Consider the following 21,896-nt stretch of genomic DNA (forward strand, 5'->3'; position numbering starts at 1 on the left):
TGGATCATATGGTAGCTCTATTTTCAACTTTTTGAGGAACCTCCATACAGTTTTCCAGAGTGGCTGCACCAGCTTGCATTCCCACCAACAGTGTAGGAGGGTTCCCCTTTCTCCGCATCCCCGCCAACATCTGTCGTTTCCTGAAGAGACTTGGAGTTCTTAACTCTATGGACCTATTAAAAATAAGTCAATAGATAAAATAAAGAGCATTTAGTTTACATTTGACTAATAAGATACACATCTTATATATAAAAGATATCTGTATTTTTTCCCTTTTTTCTACTGTACTTTTAAAATACTTTTGAAATTGAAAAATTTTCACATTAACTGAAGGCAAATTAACTGCATTACAGGAAAAGATTTGTTAATTCAACAGATAATTTATTGAGCATCTACTGTAGGCTAGGTACAGGCCTTGCTGTTGGGGATAGAATGGTGAGGAGAAATAGGTCCTTGCTATCAGGTAGCTTAAAATCCAATGGGTTAGAGAGTCAGTAGATAAATCATTACATGAATGGAACGTGAAGTTGTAATTTTGATAGATGATGAAATTAAAGGATAGAGGTACTATGAAAGCATATACTAGGAAGTTTGGATTTGGTGTAAGAGGGTCTGAGGGGGAAGAATGAGTGTCTGGGTAGAGAATAGCATGTACCAAAAAAAACTGTGAGCCAGGAAAATGGGCTATGTGATAAGAGACAGAATGACTGGAGCCAAGAGTCCAAAGTGGAAGTGGTTTGAAATGATGCTAAGGAAATTGGAGTGGGTACAGTGAGGTGGGTCCTCATAGAAAAAAGTTTTGTTTTAATCCAAAAAAGGAAAGGAAGCCACTGGATGATTTCCAGTAGTAGAGTGACTGATAAGATTTGCATTTTGAAAAGATCACCCTGATTGTGATGTAGCGAGAATGGATGGGACCAGGGCAAGACTAGATATGGAGAGGCCATTTTATTTGTGCAGGTGAGAGAGGGTGGAGGTATAGAGGTGGATGGGGTGAATGCAAAGGGTCTGGACTGAAGAGAAAAATGTGAGCCATCTGTTTTAAGTATAGTCTTTGAAACCATGTGTGTGGATAGAATCCTAGGGAAAGGTTTCACAGTGAGAAGAGATGACCTACAACTGAGCCTGGAGTGAAGGAAACAGATTTAGGGTTATTGACTCTGTGTACATGAAATATATTGGCCTATAATTTTCATTTCTTAAAATATTCTTGTCAGGTATTGACATCAGGATTGTGATGATTTTCTTTTAAGATTTATTTATTTATTTTAGAGAGAGAGAGCATGGGAGAGGGGTACAGGGAGAGAGAGAGAGAGAGTCTCAAGCAGACTCCACGCTGAGAGCAGAGTCCAACATGGGGCTTGATCTCACGACCCTGAGATCATGACCTGAGCCCAAACCAAGAGTCAGATACTTAACCAACAGAGCCACCCAGGTGCCCCTAGGATTATGATGATTTCTAAAATAAGTTGGGAAGTTGTTCCCTCTTCTGTTCTCTGAAAAGGTTGCTGCAAAGTGAGCTGTTGTTTTGCTTTATTTAGTGTTTGGTAGTGACGTCATATGTGTTTGAAGTTTTTCTCATGGGAAGAATTTAAATGAAGAATTTATTATTTTTTAAAGATTTTATTTATTTATTTGAGAGAGAGCAGAATGGGAGAGAGAGAGAGAGGGAGGGAGAGCACAAGCAGGGGTGGAGGGGTAGAGGGAGAAGGAGAAGCAGGCTCCCCACTGAGCAGGGAGCTTGACTCAGGGCTTGATTCCAGGACTCTGGGATAATGACCTGAGCTGAAGGCAGATGCCCAAACAACTGAGCCACCCAGGGGCCCCTATGATGAATTTAATTTCTTTAAGTAGATAAAAAGATATTCAGATTTTCTTATTCATTTTGGGTCAGTTTTGTTAAATCTGTTTTTTTATGAAATTTGTCCATTTCATCTAAATTGTCATCCAGATGTACTAGCATATATAACATAATAATCTCGTGATTCTTTCACTGTCCATGGGATCTGTAATGATGTCCCCTTTCATTCTTGATATTGCTAATTTGTATTTTCTCTCTTTTTGTCTTGATCAGTTTTGCTAGGGATTTATCAATTTTGTCATTCTTTAGAAAGAAGCAACTTTTGGCTTTATTTCCTCTGTTGTATGTCTGCTTTTCATTTCATTGATTTCTGTTCTTTGTTATTTCCTTCTACTTCACTTTAATTTTATGTTCTTCTGTGTTTTTAAGATAGAAAATTAGATCATTGATTATCAACCATTCTACTTTTGTTTTTTTTTTTAAAGATTTTATTTATTTATTTGACAGAGGGAGACACAGTGAGAGAGGGAACACAAGCAGGAGGAGTGGGAGAGGGAGAAGCAGGCGTCCCGCAGAGCAGGGAGCCTGATGCGGGGCTCGGTCCCAGGACCCTGGGATCATGACCTGAGCCGAAGGCAGACACTTAACGACTGATCCACCCAGGCACCCCAACAATTCTACTTTTGTAATATGAGCATTTGAGGCTATAAATGTCCCTTAAATACTACTTTAGTTTCTCTACCAGTTTTTGTCACTTACATAAAAATGTTTTATTTCAATTGTGGTTTCTTCTTTGAACCATGGTTTATTGAAAAGTATATTTTGTAATTTCCTTGCACAAGGGGATTTTCCTAGTTATTACTTTGCTATTGACAGGCAGTATAATTCAGTGGTTAGGATCACTGATACAGAGTCTGGTTTTGTATCTCAGCTGTGTGATCTTGGACAAATCATTAATACTAAATCTTAACTATAAGATAGGGATAATAGGGATGCCTGGGTAGCTCAGTCAGTTAAGTGTCTGCCTTCAGCTCAGGTCATGATTCCAGGATCCTGGGATTGAGCCCTGCATAGGGCTCCCTGCTCAGCGGAGAGCCTACTTCTCCCTCTCCCTCTGCTGCTCCCTCTGCTTGTGCGCTCGCGTGCTCTCGATCAGATAAATAAATAAAATCTTTTAAAAAAATAGGGATGATCATAATAACACCTACATCATAGAGTTGTTATAAGAATTAATTTAATGAATATTTGTAAAGCAATTTGAATAACACCTGGACCATAGTAAACACTGTATAAGTGTTTGATAAATAAAACAAATGATTTTAGGTTGTTTGTATTGTGGTTTAAAAATATGCTTTGTATGATTTGAGTGTTGAAAAGTTTTTCAGTTTGTCTTGTAGCTCAGTATTTGATCAATTTTACAAATGTCCTGTGTGTGTCTAAAATGAATGTGTATTTTGTAGTATGCAGTATTGTGCATTGGTCCTTACATCAAGCATGTTAATTTTGTTGCTTAAATCTTCTATATTCATTCCAATTTTTTCCTGTTTTATCAATTACTGAGGAGGATTGTGCTTAAAATTATAAACACTGTGAGGGGCGCCTGGGTGGCTCAGTCATTAAGCGTCTGCCTTCGGCTCAGGACATGATCCCAGGGTCCTGGGACGGAGCCCCGCATCGGGTTCCCTGCTCCGCGGGAAGCCTCCTTCTCCCTCTCCCACTCCCCCTGCTTGTGTTCCCTCTCTCGCTGTCTCTCTCTGTTAAATAAATATATAAAATCTTTAAAAAAAAATTATAAGCACTGTGGATTTTTCCAAATCTCCCTGTAGTTTTGTTAATATTGCCTTCTTCCAGTCTAGAGTTGTTATTTATTTAAGTGTTTAAAATTATTTTATATTACTCATGAAATAACTATCATCATAACAGAACCTGTTCTTCTCTAGTGATGCCTTTTTCAATGACAGCTTTATTGAAATATGATTCATATGCCATACAATTCACCCATTTAAAGTGTGTGATTCACTGGTCTTTAGTATACTCACAGAGTTATGAATCACTACACACAATTTTAGAACATTTTTTCGCCCCAAAATAAACCCTATACCCATTAGCATTTACTTCTTGTTTCTCCTCAACCTCCCAAGTCCTCAGCAACTACTTTCTGACTCTATGAATTTGCCTGTTTTGGACATTTCATGTAAATGGAATCATAAAATATGTGGGTTTTTGTGACTGGCTTCTTTCACTTAGCATAATGTTTTTATCCATTTGCAGCATGTATCAGCACTTCATTTTACTGCCAAATAACATTCCATTGTATGGATATTCATACCGTACTTTGTTGATCCATTCATCAGTTGATGGTCATTGGGTGGATTCTACTTTTTGGCTATTATAAACACAATTTTACAATTATGAACTTAATTTATTATTTACCACACATAATGCTGCTATGAACATTCATATAGAAGTTTTTATGTAAACATGTGTTTTTAGTTCTCCTGGGTATTCACCTAAGAGTGTGATCCCTGGGTCATATGGTAACTCTATGAGAAACTGCTATTAACTGAGAAACTGCTAGACTATTTTCCAAAGCAGCTACATTCTTTTACATTTCCACCAGCAGTGTTTGAAGGTTCTACTTTTTCCACATCCTCATCATCACTTATGTCAAAATATGTCTTTTTGATGATAGCCATCCTAGTGGATATGAAGTAATATCTCGTAGTTTTGATTTGCATTTTTCTGTTGGCTAACCATGTTGAGCATCTTTTCATGTGCTGATTGACTATTTCTTTAAAGATGTCTATTCAGGGGTGCCTGGGTGGCTCAGTTGGTTGGGCATCTGCCTTCGGCTGAGGTCATGATCCCCAGGTTCTGGGATCGAGCCACATGTAGGGCTCCCTGCTTGGCGGGGAGTCTGGTCTCCCTCTCCCTTTGCTCCCTGCTGCTCGTGCTCTCTCTCTCTCAAATAAATAAATAAAATCTTAAAAAAAAGATGTCTATTCAGACCCTTTACCCATTTGTTAAATACCATTTTAGCCCTTTTTAAGTATACAATTCTGTGGCACTAAGTATATTCACATTGTTGGGCAACCATCACCAACCACTGTTCATCTCCAGAACTTTTTCATCTTTGCCAGCTGAAACTCTGCCCCATTAAGCATTAGTTCTCTTTCCTCCCCACCCCAGCCCTTGGTAACCCCCATTCTATTTTCTGTCTCTGTAATTTGACTGACTTATTTCACTTAATATAATGTCTTCAAGATTTATCCATGTTGTAGCGTGTCAAATTTTTCTTCTTTTTAAGGCTGATTAATTTTCTTCTTTTTAAGGCTGATTAATATTTATATATATATAATACACCACATTTTGTTTATCCATTCATCTGTTGATGGATGCTTTTGTTGCTTCCACCCATGGGTGTTGTGAATAATACTGATATGAATTTGTACAAATATCATTCAAGTCCCTGCTTTTACTTCTTTGGGAATTGCTGGATCACATAATAATTCCATGTTTAGTTTTTTGAGAATCACTATATTATCTTCCACAGCAGCTGCACTATTTTATAATCCCACTGGCAATGCATAAGGGTTCCAATTTTTCTCTACATTTCTGCCAACACTTGTTATTTTCTGTTGTTTCTTTTTTTATTAATAGCCATCCTAATGGGTATGAAATGGTATTTAATTGTAGTTTTGATTTGCATTTCCCTAATGGTTAATGCTGTTGAGCATCTTTTCATGTTCTATTGGCCATTTGTAAAACTTCTTCGGAGAAACATCTTTTCAAGTCCTTTGCCCACTTTCAGTCAAGTGATTTGGTTTCTTTAATTGTTGTTGAGTTTTTGGAGTTCCTTACCCATTCTATATACAAGTTTCTTATTAGATGTGTATTTGCAGAAATTTTCTTTCATTCTGTGGGTTGTCTTTTCGCTTTATTGATTTTGTCCTCTGAAGCAAAAAGTTTTTAATTTTGATGAAGTTCAATTTATGTATTTTCTCTTTGTTTGGGCTTTTGTTGTTATATCTAAGAAACCACTGCATAATCCAAGATGACAAAGATTTCCTATGTTTTCTTCTAGGTCTTTGATTCACTTTGAGTTAATTATCGTGTAGGGGGTGAGGCAGGAGTCCAACTTCACTCTTTTACAGGTGCCCATACAATTGTCCCATCACCATTTCTTGAAAAGACTCTTCGTTCCCATTGGATAGTCTTGACACCCTTGTTGAAAATCAGTTGGCTGTAAATGTGAAGGTTTATTTCTGGAATCTTATTCTTTCCTCCATGTCTCTTTATTATCTTATTATTTTCCAACTTTTTTGTCTCTTTACTACATTTTGGATGCTTTCTTCTGATTTCTGTTTCAAGAATAAGTTCTTTGCTCAATTGTGTCTGATATGCAGCCAAAAATATCCATTCCATTTTTAATTTATCATTGTATCTAATTTCTAGAAATCCTGTTTGGTTCTTTTTCTTATCAGCTAAGCCACTTTTTATAGTTTTCTATCCTTTGCAGGTATTTTCAGATGTGCCTTTTATTCCTTTATATGTAGTAATCATCACTGTTTTATAATCTATGCCTATTAACACCAGTATCAGATTTCTCTGTAAGTCAGTGTCTGCTGAATGTTTTATATGTTGTTTCTCACTAGTGGTGCCTTGTTTCCTATACACTTAGATGTATTTTACTGTCCTTGTCATTGCCTTTGAAAAAATATTTGCATGGGATTTCCTGAAGCATAAGATGAAAATATTTTTTTCTCCAGACAAGATTTATGTTTGTTCTTACCAGGTGTCTGGATAAATGTCGATCTCAAGCCATTTTAAGCTAAATTCATGGCTTAAAGTACCTCAGAGGCCAGTTTTTGCAATTCCCAATGAGGATTAGCACTTGGGTTCCTAGCACCAAGACAACTCTTCCAACAGTCCCTTGAGAATGAGGGGAGGGAATATTGTTTATCCTTGTTCATTCTTATCCTGAGAGTTTAACCCTTCAGTGTCCAAGCTTTGTGTATTAATATGTGCATGAGATGGTGTTGGAGGGGGGTGGAGAGGTCTGTCACATTCCCTACCTTGTGAGGCCTGGGCTTTCACTTTTATGCCCCTTGCTTGGGGGTTTGGCCATCAACACTTTAGTTAAATTTCATAATATTTTTTTCCAGATAGGCAAATGCCATTAATACAAAAGTCTCTTGGGGCACATGCTTCTCCAGACCAAACCATAAAGTATAGCTGTTCAGATTGTGTATTGCACACTGGTACCAAGTCTAAGGGAGGACCAGTCACCTATAGATACGTTTATTGTGAAACATTTTTGCATTTTTCTCATAACTTTCGTTCCAAAGCTGAGGGATAGTTATATTTATTATAGATATTTTGCAGTTGATAACAGTTAAAGTGTCTCATTCTAATAAAATCAGTATATTATGATAATTTTGCTAATGGACAGAAGTGAAGTGTCTCATTCTAACTGGGTGTTTTTCTCCCTTGCCTTTACCTTAAACTTGGTCAGGTTATCTAAGGCATTGCTTCATCTCTACAGGAAGCTCCTAGGGACTGCAGTGCTCCCCTCCTCCTCATGGGTTTCTTGCCTAAAGCTCTCTTTTGCTTTCAGCCTCAGCTTCCACCTCTGCCTGAATTCATGTTTCCATTCCGCTCATCTGCCACATGTTTTTTGAGGCCCTCTACATGCCCATGTGCTGCAGCGAGCCAAGGTGCACCAGATATGGTTTCTGCTACCTCATCCAGTCTGGGAGAAATGGCAGCAAGCACAAGTGAACTCATTGCGGGAAGGGCCTGATAGTGTCCTGAGACAATAGGACAGAGAGAAGCGAATGGGGAGAACTGTGTATGGGGTCACCCCTAGGGCTGGGGCAGAAGGCAGAGCTGAGACCTAAATCAGTGCCCCGGACACCAACTGACCCAACTCAGGGGGATGGAGAACACTGAGCCTCACGCCATGGTGTTTGTAAAATAGCCTGTAGAAAGGAAGATTTGAAGGGTTTATCCAGATAAACAATGCAGATGGTTGATTTTTTTTTTTTTTTTTTAAAGAAGACAGGAGCAAAAAACAGATGAAAGCACCAAAGTAATTGTCATCGCCTAGTCCCGGGGATGAGTGCAATGGGGTAGTTGCTGCCCTCGGGTCTTCAGGCAAGCAGGAAACTCCAGTTCTGACAGGTGTCTGCCAGAGAGTGAGTTTGCTCAGGTTAAATTCCCGTGGATCCTGGAGTAAGCCTGTGTTCGTGCTTGTCCCCACACAGGGAAGCTTTTTGTGCTGGAGTCTCAGAATGGCTCTCGGGGCCTAGAACTGGAGGTGGCTCGGCTTTCCTGCAAGAGCAGGGGCGCTCACCTGGTGTCTGCGGAAGAGCTGCGGAGGGTGGTCCAGGATTGTGCCTTTGCGGTGTGCACCACCGGCTGGTTGGCGGATGGCACCCTGGGGTAAGTCAGGTGTGCTGGGGAAAGCTCTCCTTCCCATTCACCCCCGCTGCCTACCAGGGCTTGTATGGGAGCTCAGTAATTGTTTTATTGAGGTGCCAGGATAGGCAACATGCAATGGGCAGTAGCTTCCAGCACATTCTTGTTTTGAGTTCTCAAATAAAAACATTTTTGTGGCGTTCTGTCACAGTTTTTCCCCCCTTTGTTATTTTGAATTTCCTTTTTAAGTTACAAAAATAATACATGCTTGTAAAGAATTTCAAATAATACAGATACATGTAAAAGTACCAAGTTTTTTCTCTTTTTTCTTTTTCCCCACCTCGATTGTAGTGACTCTTAACTGGTATATATTCTTTATCTCTTTTTCTCTGTGGATATTCATCTACATACATATGAATAGGAGGATGGTATGGCCACAAATTCTTTCATGTTACTCTCATTGATAAGTGGGGTCTGTGTCCTCTCCCTTTGAATCAGGGACGGTATAGTATTGCCTTGACCGATAGAATACAGCAGGATTGATACCATGTGACTTCTGAGGTTAGGTCAGAAAAATCCATGCCCAGATTTCTGGGACAGTCACTTTTGAGATGTCAAGTAAGACATCTGCCTATCCTGAGCAGGCCATGCTATGAGGAAGCCCAGGCCACAGGGAGATGCCCCACAAAGGTAACTCCACCGACAGCCCCCACTGCTGTCCCAGCCCATAGCCAGCATTAATTGCCAGAAATGTGAGTGAAGGTGCCTCGGCGTGAGTCTCACCCCCAGCTGTTGAGTTCTTGTCAGGCTATGAGTCTTCCCAGCTCAGGCCCTAGACTAGAGATTAGAGAGCAGAGACAAGCCATTTGCATCGTGCCCTCTCTGAGTTCCTGACCCAAAGAATCCTTGTGGAGAAATAATTCTTGTGGCTAGCTAGGAGAAAACTGCCCATTCGTTCTGCTAACTGCTTCTTTAGTCATACTCAGAAAAGGCAGGAGCCCTTCCACTGTCTCCTTCATGCCACAGGAATGTGAAAGAGCAAAGTGGGCTCCAGCAACTACTTTGGCTGATAATAACCTTGAAGATGGGCTGGCAGATGGCCATAGAAAACACACACAACCAGGCTGACTTACGTCTCTGGTTGTGTCATGTGTGAAGCAGCAGTTGAATAAAGAGGACAGCTAGGCTACATCCAGAGCCTCCCAGTGACTCTGGACCCATGGCCCTCTCTGCCGGACATTTTACGTCCAGGTTTCTGAACAGACAAAACAGGTCCTATACATGCATGTTTCCACAGTGTAGTCAAATGTGGATATTTTTCATAACTCTGTTATTATCATTGCATCAGATAACCAGGATGTTCGGGAATTCTGAAGAGCCAGCTTGGAGCCAGACTTCCGTCTCCCAGGCATTGCAGATCAGGACTGGGTCTTTAGAAAGATCCATCCTCTCTAGGTTTGCTCTAAAATGTTAGGACATATTAGTAGATCTCTACATTGCTTAGATGATATTTCTTTGTAGCAAACATACTTACTTGATATATTTACTACACAACATATTAATTCTAAAAATAAAACTATTTTAATGTTTCTGGAACCAAGAAGCATCTGATCATCAGTATATACATTTCACTGTGGGTCTTTCCTATACAGCCATCCCCCCTCCACACTGAAAACCAATTATTAAATGCAGGGTGCATCTTGCAATTGATGGCATAGTAAATATATAGTAGATCTGATCTGTATGTCCATGAATTTATGTTGAGTGTACACATAAATCCAGAGGAGGATGGAGGCCTAGAGTGGTGAATACAGAATTGGGAACCACTTGCTTCCTAGAAGCTTTTGCAGATTCCATAAAGGATGGCTGAAAAACAGTAGCAATTTAGATGGCCTTATAGGACTAGGACAGAGATTTGAATTCAGGTTTTGTGTAGTCAGGGCCTGCAGAGTCTTTTGCTTTGGGCTGGGACTTTACAGGGCTGTATCCCAGGAGTAAGAGTAAATTGGAAGAAGCTTACAGGCCCACATAGTAGCCACAGCATAGCTCAAAATCCTCTGGAGCCACGAATGTGGGTTGAGATGATACTGGAGTTCCAGTGTTCCCAATAGCTAGCAGAACTGATTTAAAAAATCCTCTCTAGAAGGGGATAGCCTTATCCTAGGCAATTTATTTCCACAAACAATTTTTAGAAAATATAGGATTTGTCCCACAATATAAAATAACCAGTCACTTAGGAGATAAGGCAACCAGAATAAAGACAGCGAATAGAAACTCTAAATATTTGCATTGGTAGATGCAGACTTTAAATAACTTTCTCAAATGTTCAAAGATACAGAAGACAAGAAGGAGAATTTTGGCAAAAGACTGAAACTATGAAAATAACCAAATGGAAACTCTAGAAGTGAAACATACAATAACTGAAATTAAGAGCATAATGGATGGATCTAACATCTGATTTTAAAAGAGCCAAAGAAAAAATTAGTGAACTAGAAGATATTTTAGAGGAAGTATCCAGAATAAAGAACAGAAGTAAAAGAAGGATGAAAAATACAGAAGAAAGGGTCAAAGGAAGAGATGTATGTAATTGGAATTCTGAAAGAAGGAGCAAAAGCAATATGAGACTTATCTACAGCTGAAGAAAAACACCCAGGCACAGATTTAAGAAGCCCTACAAAACCTGAGTAGGACAAACAAATTCAAACTTAGCACATCATGGTGAAACTGGTAAGAATCAAATATAAAGGAAAAATATTAAAAGTAATAACAAGTACCTTCCAAGGAGCAACAATAAATGGACAATGAAAGCCCCAAAACAACTGAGTGGTACTTTCAAATTATTGCCAACCTAGAATTTTATACCCAGAGAAAATATCTTCCCAGAATAAAAGTAAAATAAAGACATTTTCAGACAGACAAAAGGTGAGAAAATCCATTATATTGGACTTGCACTAAAAGAAACACTAAAGGCTAATCTTCAGGCAGGAGAAAAGTAATTACAGGTGGAAGGCTGGAGATGCAAAAAAGAAATGAATGTCAAGAGTAAATATGGGGTAAATTGAAATTATGTAATTATATAAAGCAGTAAATAATACTAAACACTAAAAAATGGCACATAGATCAGGTAATGTTTTAGGTATGCTAATACATAGTATTTTAAGTATTTTTAAGTTGTATTGTTGGAGAAGAGAGTAAAAGTAATATTAAATATTAATAAGTCATAACCACTAAAAGGATAGTAAAAGGATATGTAACTTCCAGACCAATATGAAAAAGAGAATGCCAAAAAAAGATTCAAACAATCAGAATAGGGGAAAGAAAAGAGGAAACAAAGAATGTGCAGAACTAATAGAAAGATGGCAGATTTCAATTCAAAGAGATCTGTGATTAAATTAGATGATTAAAATAGATGAGATGCTCCATTTAGAAAACAGAGATTTTTTAAAATTCTACTATTTGCTGTTTGCCAAAGATACTCCTAAATAAATCATGGGCGAAGAATAAATTATGGTTTGTTAATAAGTAGCATGTATGTAGAACTGAATGATACTAAAACTATAGCATACTCAAACTTATAAGATGCTACTAAAGCTATACCTAGAGGGAAATGTAAAACATTTAGATGCTTGTATTAGAACAGAGAAAAGGCTAAAGGTTTATGAATTAAGTAATGATCCATTTTAAGAAATCTGAAAAAGAACAGAAACAAACCCCCTCAAAAAGAAAGGAACTAATAAGAAGAGCAGCATTTTGTGAAATAAAACACACATACACTAGAAAAGATCAACAACGTACCGGCATTGAAACTTGAACTGATACATGTGGGCCTCAACAGAGGCATCACCTGTGTCTTCGTGATTGCAGGCCTTTGTCTGGGAAGAGTACTTCCCTACTGATGCTTTCAGCCAAAGATCCTGACTCAGAAAAATCTCTGCTGATTGGGAACCGATGGCAGAAAAGAATTGTTCTTTCCTATTCTTAGTTAGTACTCCTAACACAGTGTCTTCTTTGTCTGTTTCAGGACAACCGTGTGTAGTAAAGGGAGCAATGAACAGCAAATCACGAGAGCCATTGATGTGAGAATTGAGAGCAACCCAGTTCCTGGTGGCACGTACAGTGCCCTTTGTATTAAGGATGAAGGTCAGTGCCGGAGCCTTTGTCAAGTTTCTGGAGGGTGCGTATGGTGGTCGCCATCTTAGGTTGCATTCTCCAGAGGCAGACCTTGAGATGAGGAAGTCTTCCAAAGAAAAGCCAATAGGGCAGTGGGGCAGTGGGAAGAGAAAGGAGGTAGACCAAGCAGTGTGGCAATACTGAGCAAAGTCCACAGTGGCAGTGAGGTGGGGGTGACCTTGGCTCAGTCCTACAGGAGATCTCTGGAGACAGTGTAGGTCACCAGTTTTTCTGATCAGAGGTGAGAGCAGCGGTATTTATACCACTGCGCCTATGAGTCGTTGGCTGCTTCAGGGGATGTAAACTCCCAGGCACTTGTGGTTTATGCTGTGTGCTGGTAAAGGGTTCCAGGAGCCTGGGCGCCACCTTCCAACAAAGATGCAGAGATGCCTACTGGGAACCCCTGTGCATGGAACTGGTAAAGGTATCTAGGCAATACGGGGCAGACCCCTGACAGCATCTGCTACAGTTGTTGATGTAGCTTGCCCTCCAGTCTCTCTTCATGGTGGACAGCACACGAACAAGGAAAAAATCATTTTTCCCCAAAAGGAAATTTCCCTCAGGCTGCATCCTAGAGGCACCAAATCCTAATATCCAGGGAAGGGGTCGGAGGAGTTGGGAAATCAGAGAGCCAGGTGAACCCCAAGGCCCTGGCTGACGCTTGTTAGATACTTATCAGTGACAAGCTTCCCTGCTCCTATGGGGTCTTCCTCCAGAAAGTCTTCATATGCTCATTGCTATGGAAGAGTGTGTTGGGAGAGTTTTCTGATATCTGCCCAGTTGAGCTACTGAATGATGTGGCCTTGCTCTGTAAAGCTTGGTGAGAACAATATCCATGGTTTGTTTTTCAAAACCATGTAAGTAAATTAAGATGATCCTTTGAATCCCAGACATAGGCAAAAGTTCAGATTCCTGAGAGAGACAGCACAGAGCCAGAAGAAAAAGAGCATGATCTTCTTTCTTCAGTGATCTCAATGAATATGTGGGGCTTCTGAATCTTCTCTTTCCCTGCTGAACAAGGGATATCAGTTAGCTTTCGCTATGTAACATACCACCCCAAAATGTAGTAGCTTAAAACAACTATTTATTTAGTTCACTAGTTTTTTGGATCAGCAGTTTGTCTTTCTCCTGGTCTTGGCTGGGCTCATTCCTGAGTCTACAGTCAGCTGATGGCTAGGTGGCCTTGCTTCTAGGAGTTGGTGGCTGTTGGCTAGGGTGCTGGGGGCCACTGAGCCATATGTTCATCATCATCCAACAGGATAGTTTGGGCTTTCCACCTCACTGGCCTTCAGACAGGTTGTGTCTGTGCAAGTATGTGCTCCTTTTTGCCCACAATTATAGTGCATGAAGCCAGAGGTTGGAAACATCCATTCACATCCCTGTAGGGCACCAAGCTCAAGCCATGACAGTGACTCCAGAACTGAGTTTTTGCCAAACTGATATAATGTGCCTTCCGATATACAGCAATCAGAGGAACATTACTTCAATTCAGTGGCATTCCTGCCAAAAATGCATAACTTGGATCTACTCAGGAGGAAACATGAGCCAAACTCAAATTGAGAAACATTCCACAAAATGACTTTAAAAAATGTCTGGGATGAGAAAGGCGAAGTGACTCTTCTAGATTAACAATAACAAGACTAAATAGACTAAAAAGACTTGACAATAAAATGCAAAATGTAATTTGTGATCGGGGATTGTATCCTGGACCAGAAAAAATAGCTATAATTGATAAAATCTGAGTATGGATTATGATTTAGGGACTAGTTTAATAACTGTACTGCAGTCCTGTAAGAGAATATCTTTGTTCTTGGAAATGTGTGCCAAGGTTTTAGGAACGAGGAGACATCATATCTACAGCTTAATCTCGAATGGCTCAGAAAAGAATTACAGGTATAGATATACATATGTATTCATATATGTGTATATACGCATACATATATTTGTTTCTGTATAAATAGATATCTACATCATCCATCTATCTAGAGAGAGAGAGACAAATGATAAAGCAAATGGGCAAAATGAAAACACATTGGTGACTCTGTTTAAACGGTTTTATGGGAAATCCTTATTCTTACAATTTTTCTGAAATTTTGAAATTATGTAAGAATGAAAAATTTCCGACCAAAAAATGGTCTACATACTTCCAAAAACAACAATAACAACAACAGGAAAAACAAACACAAAAACACTCTGACTCATGGGAACCAACAAGGGAAGACAGTTCATGACGGCTGTCAACCAATGTGAGGAGCGATGCCCCCGTGTGTGGCTCATTAGCGTCAGGGTGCTCCAGAGCCCTGCCTCCCAGAGCAGTTTGCCGGAGCCTCGCCTGGCCTCCCCGCACCTCCGGGTCAATGCAGATGAGCTCATATGGCGAAGACTGGAGTCTTGGTCCTATGGGCCTGATTTAGGAGGAGGCTTCAGGTGGGCCACAAAGGGGACTCAGGAATGCATGCTGAGGGGGGATTAGGGTTGGAGGGCTGCTCTCTCTTGAGCGTTCTAGAAAAGCAGGATGGATTCCCCAAAGTCACTCAGAGAGAGCACTGTCCCTGTTGAGCGCTGCCTTTCCTCCTTTGGGAAGAGCCTGTAGAGCACTCCCTCCCGGCCTCCGCCCTACTCGGGAGCCTTCGCTTTTCCTCAGTAGAGCCTTTGTTGGCCGCACAGGCGACAAGGGAAATCTGTGTGCTGAAGGAAGGTGTAGAGCCTCGGCAGAAGCCGAGAACAGGCAGTTCCTTGAGGTTCTGCGGCAGGGGAGGGCTGGTCTGGTTCAGCGTTCGCGCCAGTGCTGCGTCATCTCCTAAGGTTGCCTTTTTCCTGATGATGCTCCACGGCACTTGGCTCCGTGCTGCTGCTTCTCTCTGGCAAGATGGGAGGAATGAAGCGTGCTGACTCCCAGAATGGTAGACGAGTGCCTCATGAAGAGCCCAGAAGGAAAACAGAGCCTGTGGAATATCCAGGCAGCTTCCTTCCTGTGTTTCTTTTTTGAAATAAAGCTCATCATGAATGTAGACTTTTCTCATTTTCCTTCCAGTATTTTTGTTTCATTGACAGTGAATTTCCAGCCCTGTGGTGATCTCACTTAAACTAATAAGTGAAGTTATTTTTAACCAGCTGGATGCTGATGAAATAAGCTGCCTCCACTTGGGTTCTCTGGCTTTGCTTCTCTTGGCGGCTTGTCTGTGGGGTCGACGGCATGGGGTCTGGAGGCTTCGCGTGTCCTCTTGCCTTCTCCCTGTTGCACCCCCCAAGGCTCCATGTCAGGTATGCTTCTGTTCTCCTGCATACTTTACTGTTGCCTGTATTTCCCTTAAAACAGAAAAGGAATTATTCCCTTCCTTTATGTCATCAACTAGAGCTGGATGCTCACCTTTTTGAGAGCAATCAGGAATTTGTGAGAGTAGCCAGTTCCCAAGTCTGCCTAGAGGAGGTCCTGTGCCTCAGGATTGACTTTGGGGAAATTCTCCCACTGCTTTGAAGAGACTGGAATCCATTAATTGAAGGTTTTGAACCGCTGATAGAACTGATATAATTTAGGTTCTCCCAAGGAAGTGTGGAAGACTCTGAGCTTATTAGCATTAACCTGGTATTGGCCATTTGTTTATTTGTCCAGGGTAATGCGAAGTCTAGTGCCCAGACTTATGGGAGAGAGAGAGAGAAAGAGAGAGAGGACTCATCCTCACCCTCGAGGAGTTGACAGTGTATAAAGATAGATAAGAAGTGAATGTGTTTAGGAGGGTAATTAGGGAGGTTCTTGCGGTGGTGGCAGTTGAGGTGGAGTTGGAAGGAGTTGGTTTCGTAGGGATAATGGTTAAGGAAGGGCAGAGAGGACACTGCAGACAGAAGAGAGCAGGTGGAGCAAAGCCTAGAAGCATAGATCCCAGTGGTTCGGGGGAGACTCGCTCTGGGAGAGCCATTGTACTAGTGCTTCAGGGAGTGAACTGGGTTCAAAACATCCCTGTGGTCCTGAGTAGCAGCTGGGCAGGACTGAGGTGGCTGCAGAAGGCAGCCCAAATAATCCCCACTGCAGGAAGCAGGGATGCCCCCTCCTCTGCCACCCCCACCCCCAGGCCTAGACAGCATCAGGTCTTGCTTTCCCAAGACTGAGGTCTTCCATTCCAAAAACTTGGGCTAGAACAGTCCTGATGCACAAACAGCCAGTTCCCAGAGATGCTAGGTGCCTGGGCAGCTAGAGGAAAAGTGCCAATGGGTCCTTATCCCCTGGGGCAGATAACGGTGATGTCTCTGTGACCTGGGGCTACAGGCACCAACAATCTGGATGGACTTCTCCATTTCCCTGCTACCCAGAAGAACTGCGGCTGCCCTCTGAACCCGTTGGTGCATTTAGGGAGCCTGTGCTTGGCTTTCTTGTATGCGCTGGGAGGAGGAGCCCGAAGTCCTGCCTCACAGACACATACATGAGCCCCCAGAGCTGAGCACTCCAGTGGCAACTTTGTTCTCGAGGTTCTCGGAGGTCCTTAACGATGTGCAGTCCCACAACGGTCTCTGGATCAGTAAGTCACTTCGTGACCATCTGTCATTAGCTTTCCTAGAGAGTGTCCTCATAGGGCTCAGAGTTCTGCGGAAAGAGAACCTAGAGCCAGGTGTTCTTCAGGTAGAGCAGAGGCCACACATTTACAGGATATCATCAGAAGGGTTTATAATACCTCTCTGAATCCCCCAGCAGCTCGTACAGGCTCAGGGAGTTATTAGCTGCCCAGCCCATCGTCAGCAGTGATTAGAGTGTGGATCTTTCTTACTCTAAAGCCCAGGTTTTCTGCTCCATCACACAGTATGCCTCAGGAACTAGCAGCTTCCTTGACCGTCCACGGGGGCAGATGCCACCCAGGCAGCCGGCACAGCGTCGCAGAGCGGGGGGCAGCCCTCCTCCCAGAACCACATCCCTGTCTAGTGTTTGCCTGGGGCCTCCAGGCTTCAGTTGCACTTCTGTTTATGCTTTAAAAGGATTAATAATGTAGATTCCCTGCCCTTCATGTCTCATCTTTCATTGGTAAAAATGAGCTGAGAGAAACTTCAAGGTGTGGAGAGGATCCGGAGTGCCAGAGGACAGGTGGGCCAGGGCCACCCCTCAGTGTAGCCAGAATCCCACTGACTGTGATGGAGAGTTTTCGCTCAAGCACACTCCCTCCTTGGGAGGCCGTAATCAAAGCCACCAGGATTTCTGATTCATATGCAATTCGGTTGCAGACCTGCTTCCTTCTTTCTCCTGGGCACCTCCCTATATCCATCAAGGCCTGACCTGCCTCAGTTTACTCAATAGTAAGATCATTTTAAAGCCTGTCTTCCCAGATGTGGGGACTCAGATCCACACAGCTAGCTCTCCTAGTGTGACTTTTGGGCAACTCATCAACTTAACGGCAACATTTGGGCTCTTAACATTTCCCTGCAGTAAACCACACATGAGCATTCCTCTCTGTTTGTAGGGGCCAAGAGTTTCAAGTGTACTTTACAGATAATGTTTTGGTTTTTAAATTTTTTTTAAAGATTAAAAAAAGTTTTTTTAAATAATCTCTATACCTAATGTGGGGCTTGAATTTACAGCCCCGAGATCAAGAGTTGCACACTCCACTGACAGAGCCAGCCAGATGCCCCTACAGAAAAAAAGCGTTTAATGGAAGGAGCTGCACTCATGCATGATTTCACACCTCGGAGGGCCTGGTTTGATGCAGCTGTGGCAAGGGAAGGGGTGGGTCGCTGGGGGCCATGCAGGCCTTGGGACAGAGTCAGAACTGCCTGAACTACCTTTTACCCTCAACCCGTGAATGGGGTCACCTTGGGGCAGTGGAAAGGGCTGATCTAGGGGAAGAGATGTTTTTACTTTCTACTTTTAACACAACTCTACTGAGTGATCATAAAAGAGAGAGAGGAGGAAGGAAGGGAAAAAGTAGACAAGGTGGGGAAAAGGGAAGGAAGAAATAGCAAGTAGAATGAAGTGAGAGCTAGGACATGGAAAATCTTCCAAGACATATTATGCGGGTCTCAGAATATGTATAGCATGACCTAATTTATGTCGTTAAAAAAATGTACTTTGTACAGGAGAGAGCTTAGTGTGTTTGAGGAACAGTGTACCTAGATTGTTCAAGTGACAAAGGAGTAGCCCAAGATAGGGCTGGAGAGGTGGGGAAAAGAGCTAGCTATGCAGGGGTGATAACATTGGGCTGAGTTTTAAGGGGAAATGGGAAACCATTGCAAGGTTTTTAGCTGGCAGCTGATTTTTGAAAAATTTCTGAAGATCATTTTGGCTGCTAGTGTGCAGTCTGATAGATCAGAAACCTCCAAACTTTGTGCAAAGTGCTCTGGAGCCCTCTGTTTATGACAAGAAGGTTAATCAGAACTAAACCATGTTGTGTTCAAGGGAAATAACGCCTCAAACACAATAGTGCACAGTGGTTAGACCTGTGGGCTCTGTACCCAGAATCCCTGGGTTCAAATCTTGGCTCTATCACTTACCTGCCTTGGAAATTATATTAGTATTCATGATGTAGAGGTGTTGAGAGGACAGAATAGGACAATGCAAGTAAATCACTTAGCCCAGTGCCTGGCACAGAGTAAGACCTAGCAAATACAAGCGGTGACTGATTAGTATCTAGCTGCATACAAACTCTAACAATACAGGGTGTTAGTGGCATGGTTTCTTCACCTTGATGTCACACTATTTCTAATACAGCAACCCATAATTTCTTTTGAAAACATTGAACAAAATTTCATATGAATATGCCATACAACCAAGCAATTACATGCCAAGGTATTGACCCAAGAGAAACATATGACCACACAAAAATGGGTGCACAAATGTTCATAGCAACTTTATCATAAAAGCCAAAAACCGGAAGCAACCCAAATGTCCATCAGCTGGTGAATGGATCAAAAAATTATGGTACATCCATATCATGGGTTATTATTTGGCAATGAAAAGAATGAACTAGGGTACCTGGGTGGCTCAGTCAGTTAAGCATCTGCCTTCGGCTCAGGTCATGATCTCAGAGTCCTGAGATCAAGCTGCGTTGGGTTCCCTGCTCAGTGGGGAGCCTGCTTCTCCCTCTCCCTCTGCCCCTCCCTGCCATTCATGCTCTCTCTCTTGCTTGCGCTCCCTCTCTCTCAAATAAATAAAATTTTTTAAAAAAAGAAAGAAAGAAAAGAATGAACTATTAGTACATGTAAAACATGGATGAATAATATTATGCTAACCTAAAAAGCCAAACATAAAAGGTTACATACTATATTATTCCATTTGAATGAAATTCCAGAAAAGGCAAAACTACCTGTGACAGAAAGTAAGAACAGTGGTTGCTTGGGTTGGGGTTTGGGAGGGCATCCAAGGCCAGGAGCAAGGAGGAAATAGCTGAGGAGAGCTGTTCTATACCTCAATTGTGGTGGCGGTTACACAATTGTATATATTGACCAAAAACTATTAAGCTGTACACTTAAAATTGGCAAGTTTTAGTTATATAAATAATATTTAATAAAACAAAAAACAAGAAAAAATATTGAGCAGCTTTAGAATTCCAAAATTCTTTCTCTCTAGAGCTTTCTTGCATATACTATCTCATTTAATTCTCAAAGCCATATTGTGGAGAGGGTATTATCATTCTTTCTGTTCAGGTGATGCAACTGAAGAACAGAGAGGTTTGGGGCATTGTCTTTGGTCACACAGCTCCTGGAAGGTGCATATGGGAACTCTCACCCAAACACATTCCTGTCTCTGCTCTTCCAAGTTCTGTGCAGCAGGACGTGAGAGCCAGTCAAGCCTGATGCATCCATCTCCACGACTCCTGTTGACCCTGAGGCTGCAGCTCTAATCTGGACTTGGCACATGCTTCAAATTTTTCACTTCAGGAAGAGAATATTAAGAGCTAACACCTGCTGTAGCACCCACTGTGTTACCTGTGTTCACTTGTTTAACCCAACAACCCCCCAGAAAGTTACTATTGTTATTTTACAGATGAGGAAACTGAGGCACAGCAAGGTTAAGTAACTTGCCAAAGTCACACAGTTAGCAGGTAGGGGAACAAGGAGTCAAACCCAGACACTAAAGGATTTTGTTCTCTGAGGCATTCTCCTTTTTACCCTGGAACAGCTCATCTTCCCTGGGGACTGCTGTTCCAGCTGGGAGGTGCGGTGCTCATACTCGGTGGCCCTGCCTCCCAGTTTGCCCGGGACAGTTTGTGTTTGTTTATACTTGTCCCACTGTAATTATTAACAATGTTCCCTCTCATTTTTATAAGTACCTTAATATGGATAATAAATTATATGGTCACCCTAGCTATTATCACTACAGAAATTAGAAGGAATTAGAGGAAAATTAGAAGGAAATTGAATTAGAAGGAAAATTCTCCCTGGGAACTCTCTTTACCAAAAGGGGAGTGTGTGTGAATGGCAGAATAGCTCTGCGTGGATCTGGGCTTTACCCTGCTCACCACAGAGGCTCATTGTTGTTGGAGCCCAGATAATCTGACAGAGCCAGAAATGCAGCCCATGCCCAGGGCCCGGCAGGGGACCCTTCCAACACATCCTGTGGTGTAACCATCTGAACTTAACCTGGTTATTTGCTACTCTCAACAGCCAAAGCCTGACCCCAAGAGTTTGTATCCCTCAGCAGTCCCTCTGTGCTTTCTCTCACCTTGAACCTAGCCTCCATCACGGACCACTGCTGCCATATCAACAGTAGGAAACCTGGGCCCATGTCTGTTCTGGTCTTCTTATGAACCATTTTGTTCTGCCCTTCTTTGTGGCCACAGAGGGCATTCAGTTCCTGTCCAGCCATCGTGTGCTTGGCTGTATTTGGCCTGAGGGAACTGGGTGTTCAATTACCATTGTGACTTGACGAATGATTCCAAAGACCATCAGTCTCTAACCGTTTGCTTGGGAAATGGAACTCATTTTTATTTATGTCCCCATTAAGTTCCAGGCATGTAGTGGCCATTTAATTCTGGTAAAAATCACATGAAATAGGTGTCATTAGCTCCATGTTACATTTTTAATATATTTTTAAATTATAAACATGAATAGGTGGTCACTGTAGTAGAAAGTCTAAAGAAAATTAAAATCATTTATAATCAGTCTGCCTTGAGATAAGTACTTAAGCATCAGTCCTGTTTACGCTGCATTTTTAGTTCACCAAATTGGGATTTTATGGACAATATATAGGTCTGCATTCTGTTTTTTTCACTCAGTAATATGTATCTTCCATTGACACTGAATATGCTCCAAAGGATGATTTTTTTTTTAAGATTTTATTTATTTATTTGACAGAGAGAGATAATGAGAGCAGGAACACAAGCAGGGGGAATGGGAGAGAGAGAAGCAGGCTTCCCGATGAACAGGGAGCCCGATGCGGGGCTCGATCCCAGGACTCTGGGACCATGACCTAAACCGAAGGCAGATGCTTAACGACGGAGCCACCCAGGCGTCCCAAAGGATGATTTTTTAATGGCTATTGTGACAATCCATCACATGAATGTATGTAAACTAGACATTCTTCTGT

At 41.7% G+C, this 21,896-nt stretch overlaps 1 protein-coding gene across 1 annotated transcript in view; it reads left to right on the plus strand.

Annotated features, from left to right (window-relative positions):
• SUSD5 (sushi domain containing 5) overlaps positions 1-21,896 on the plus strand; it is a 60,754-nt gene that overhangs the window by 2,681 nt on the left and 36,177 nt on the right. Inside the window, exons 2-3 of the mRNA XM_081823906.1 lie at positions 8,068-8,245; positions 12,243-12,361. Of these exons, the coding sequence (XP_081680032.1) occupies positions 8,068-8,245; positions 12,243-12,361 (297 nt within the window). The remainder of the gene's footprint in view (positions 1-8,067; positions 8,246-12,242; positions 12,362-21,896) is intronic.

This window comes from Leptonychotes weddellii, chromosome 1 (assembly GCF_054177405.1).
Source record: "Leptonychotes weddellii isolate Sample4059 chromosome 1, ASM5417740v2, whole genome shotgun sequence".
Classification (NCBI taxonomy): domain Eukaryota; kingdom Metazoa; phylum Chordata; class Mammalia; order Carnivora; family Phocidae; genus Leptonychotes; species Leptonychotes weddellii.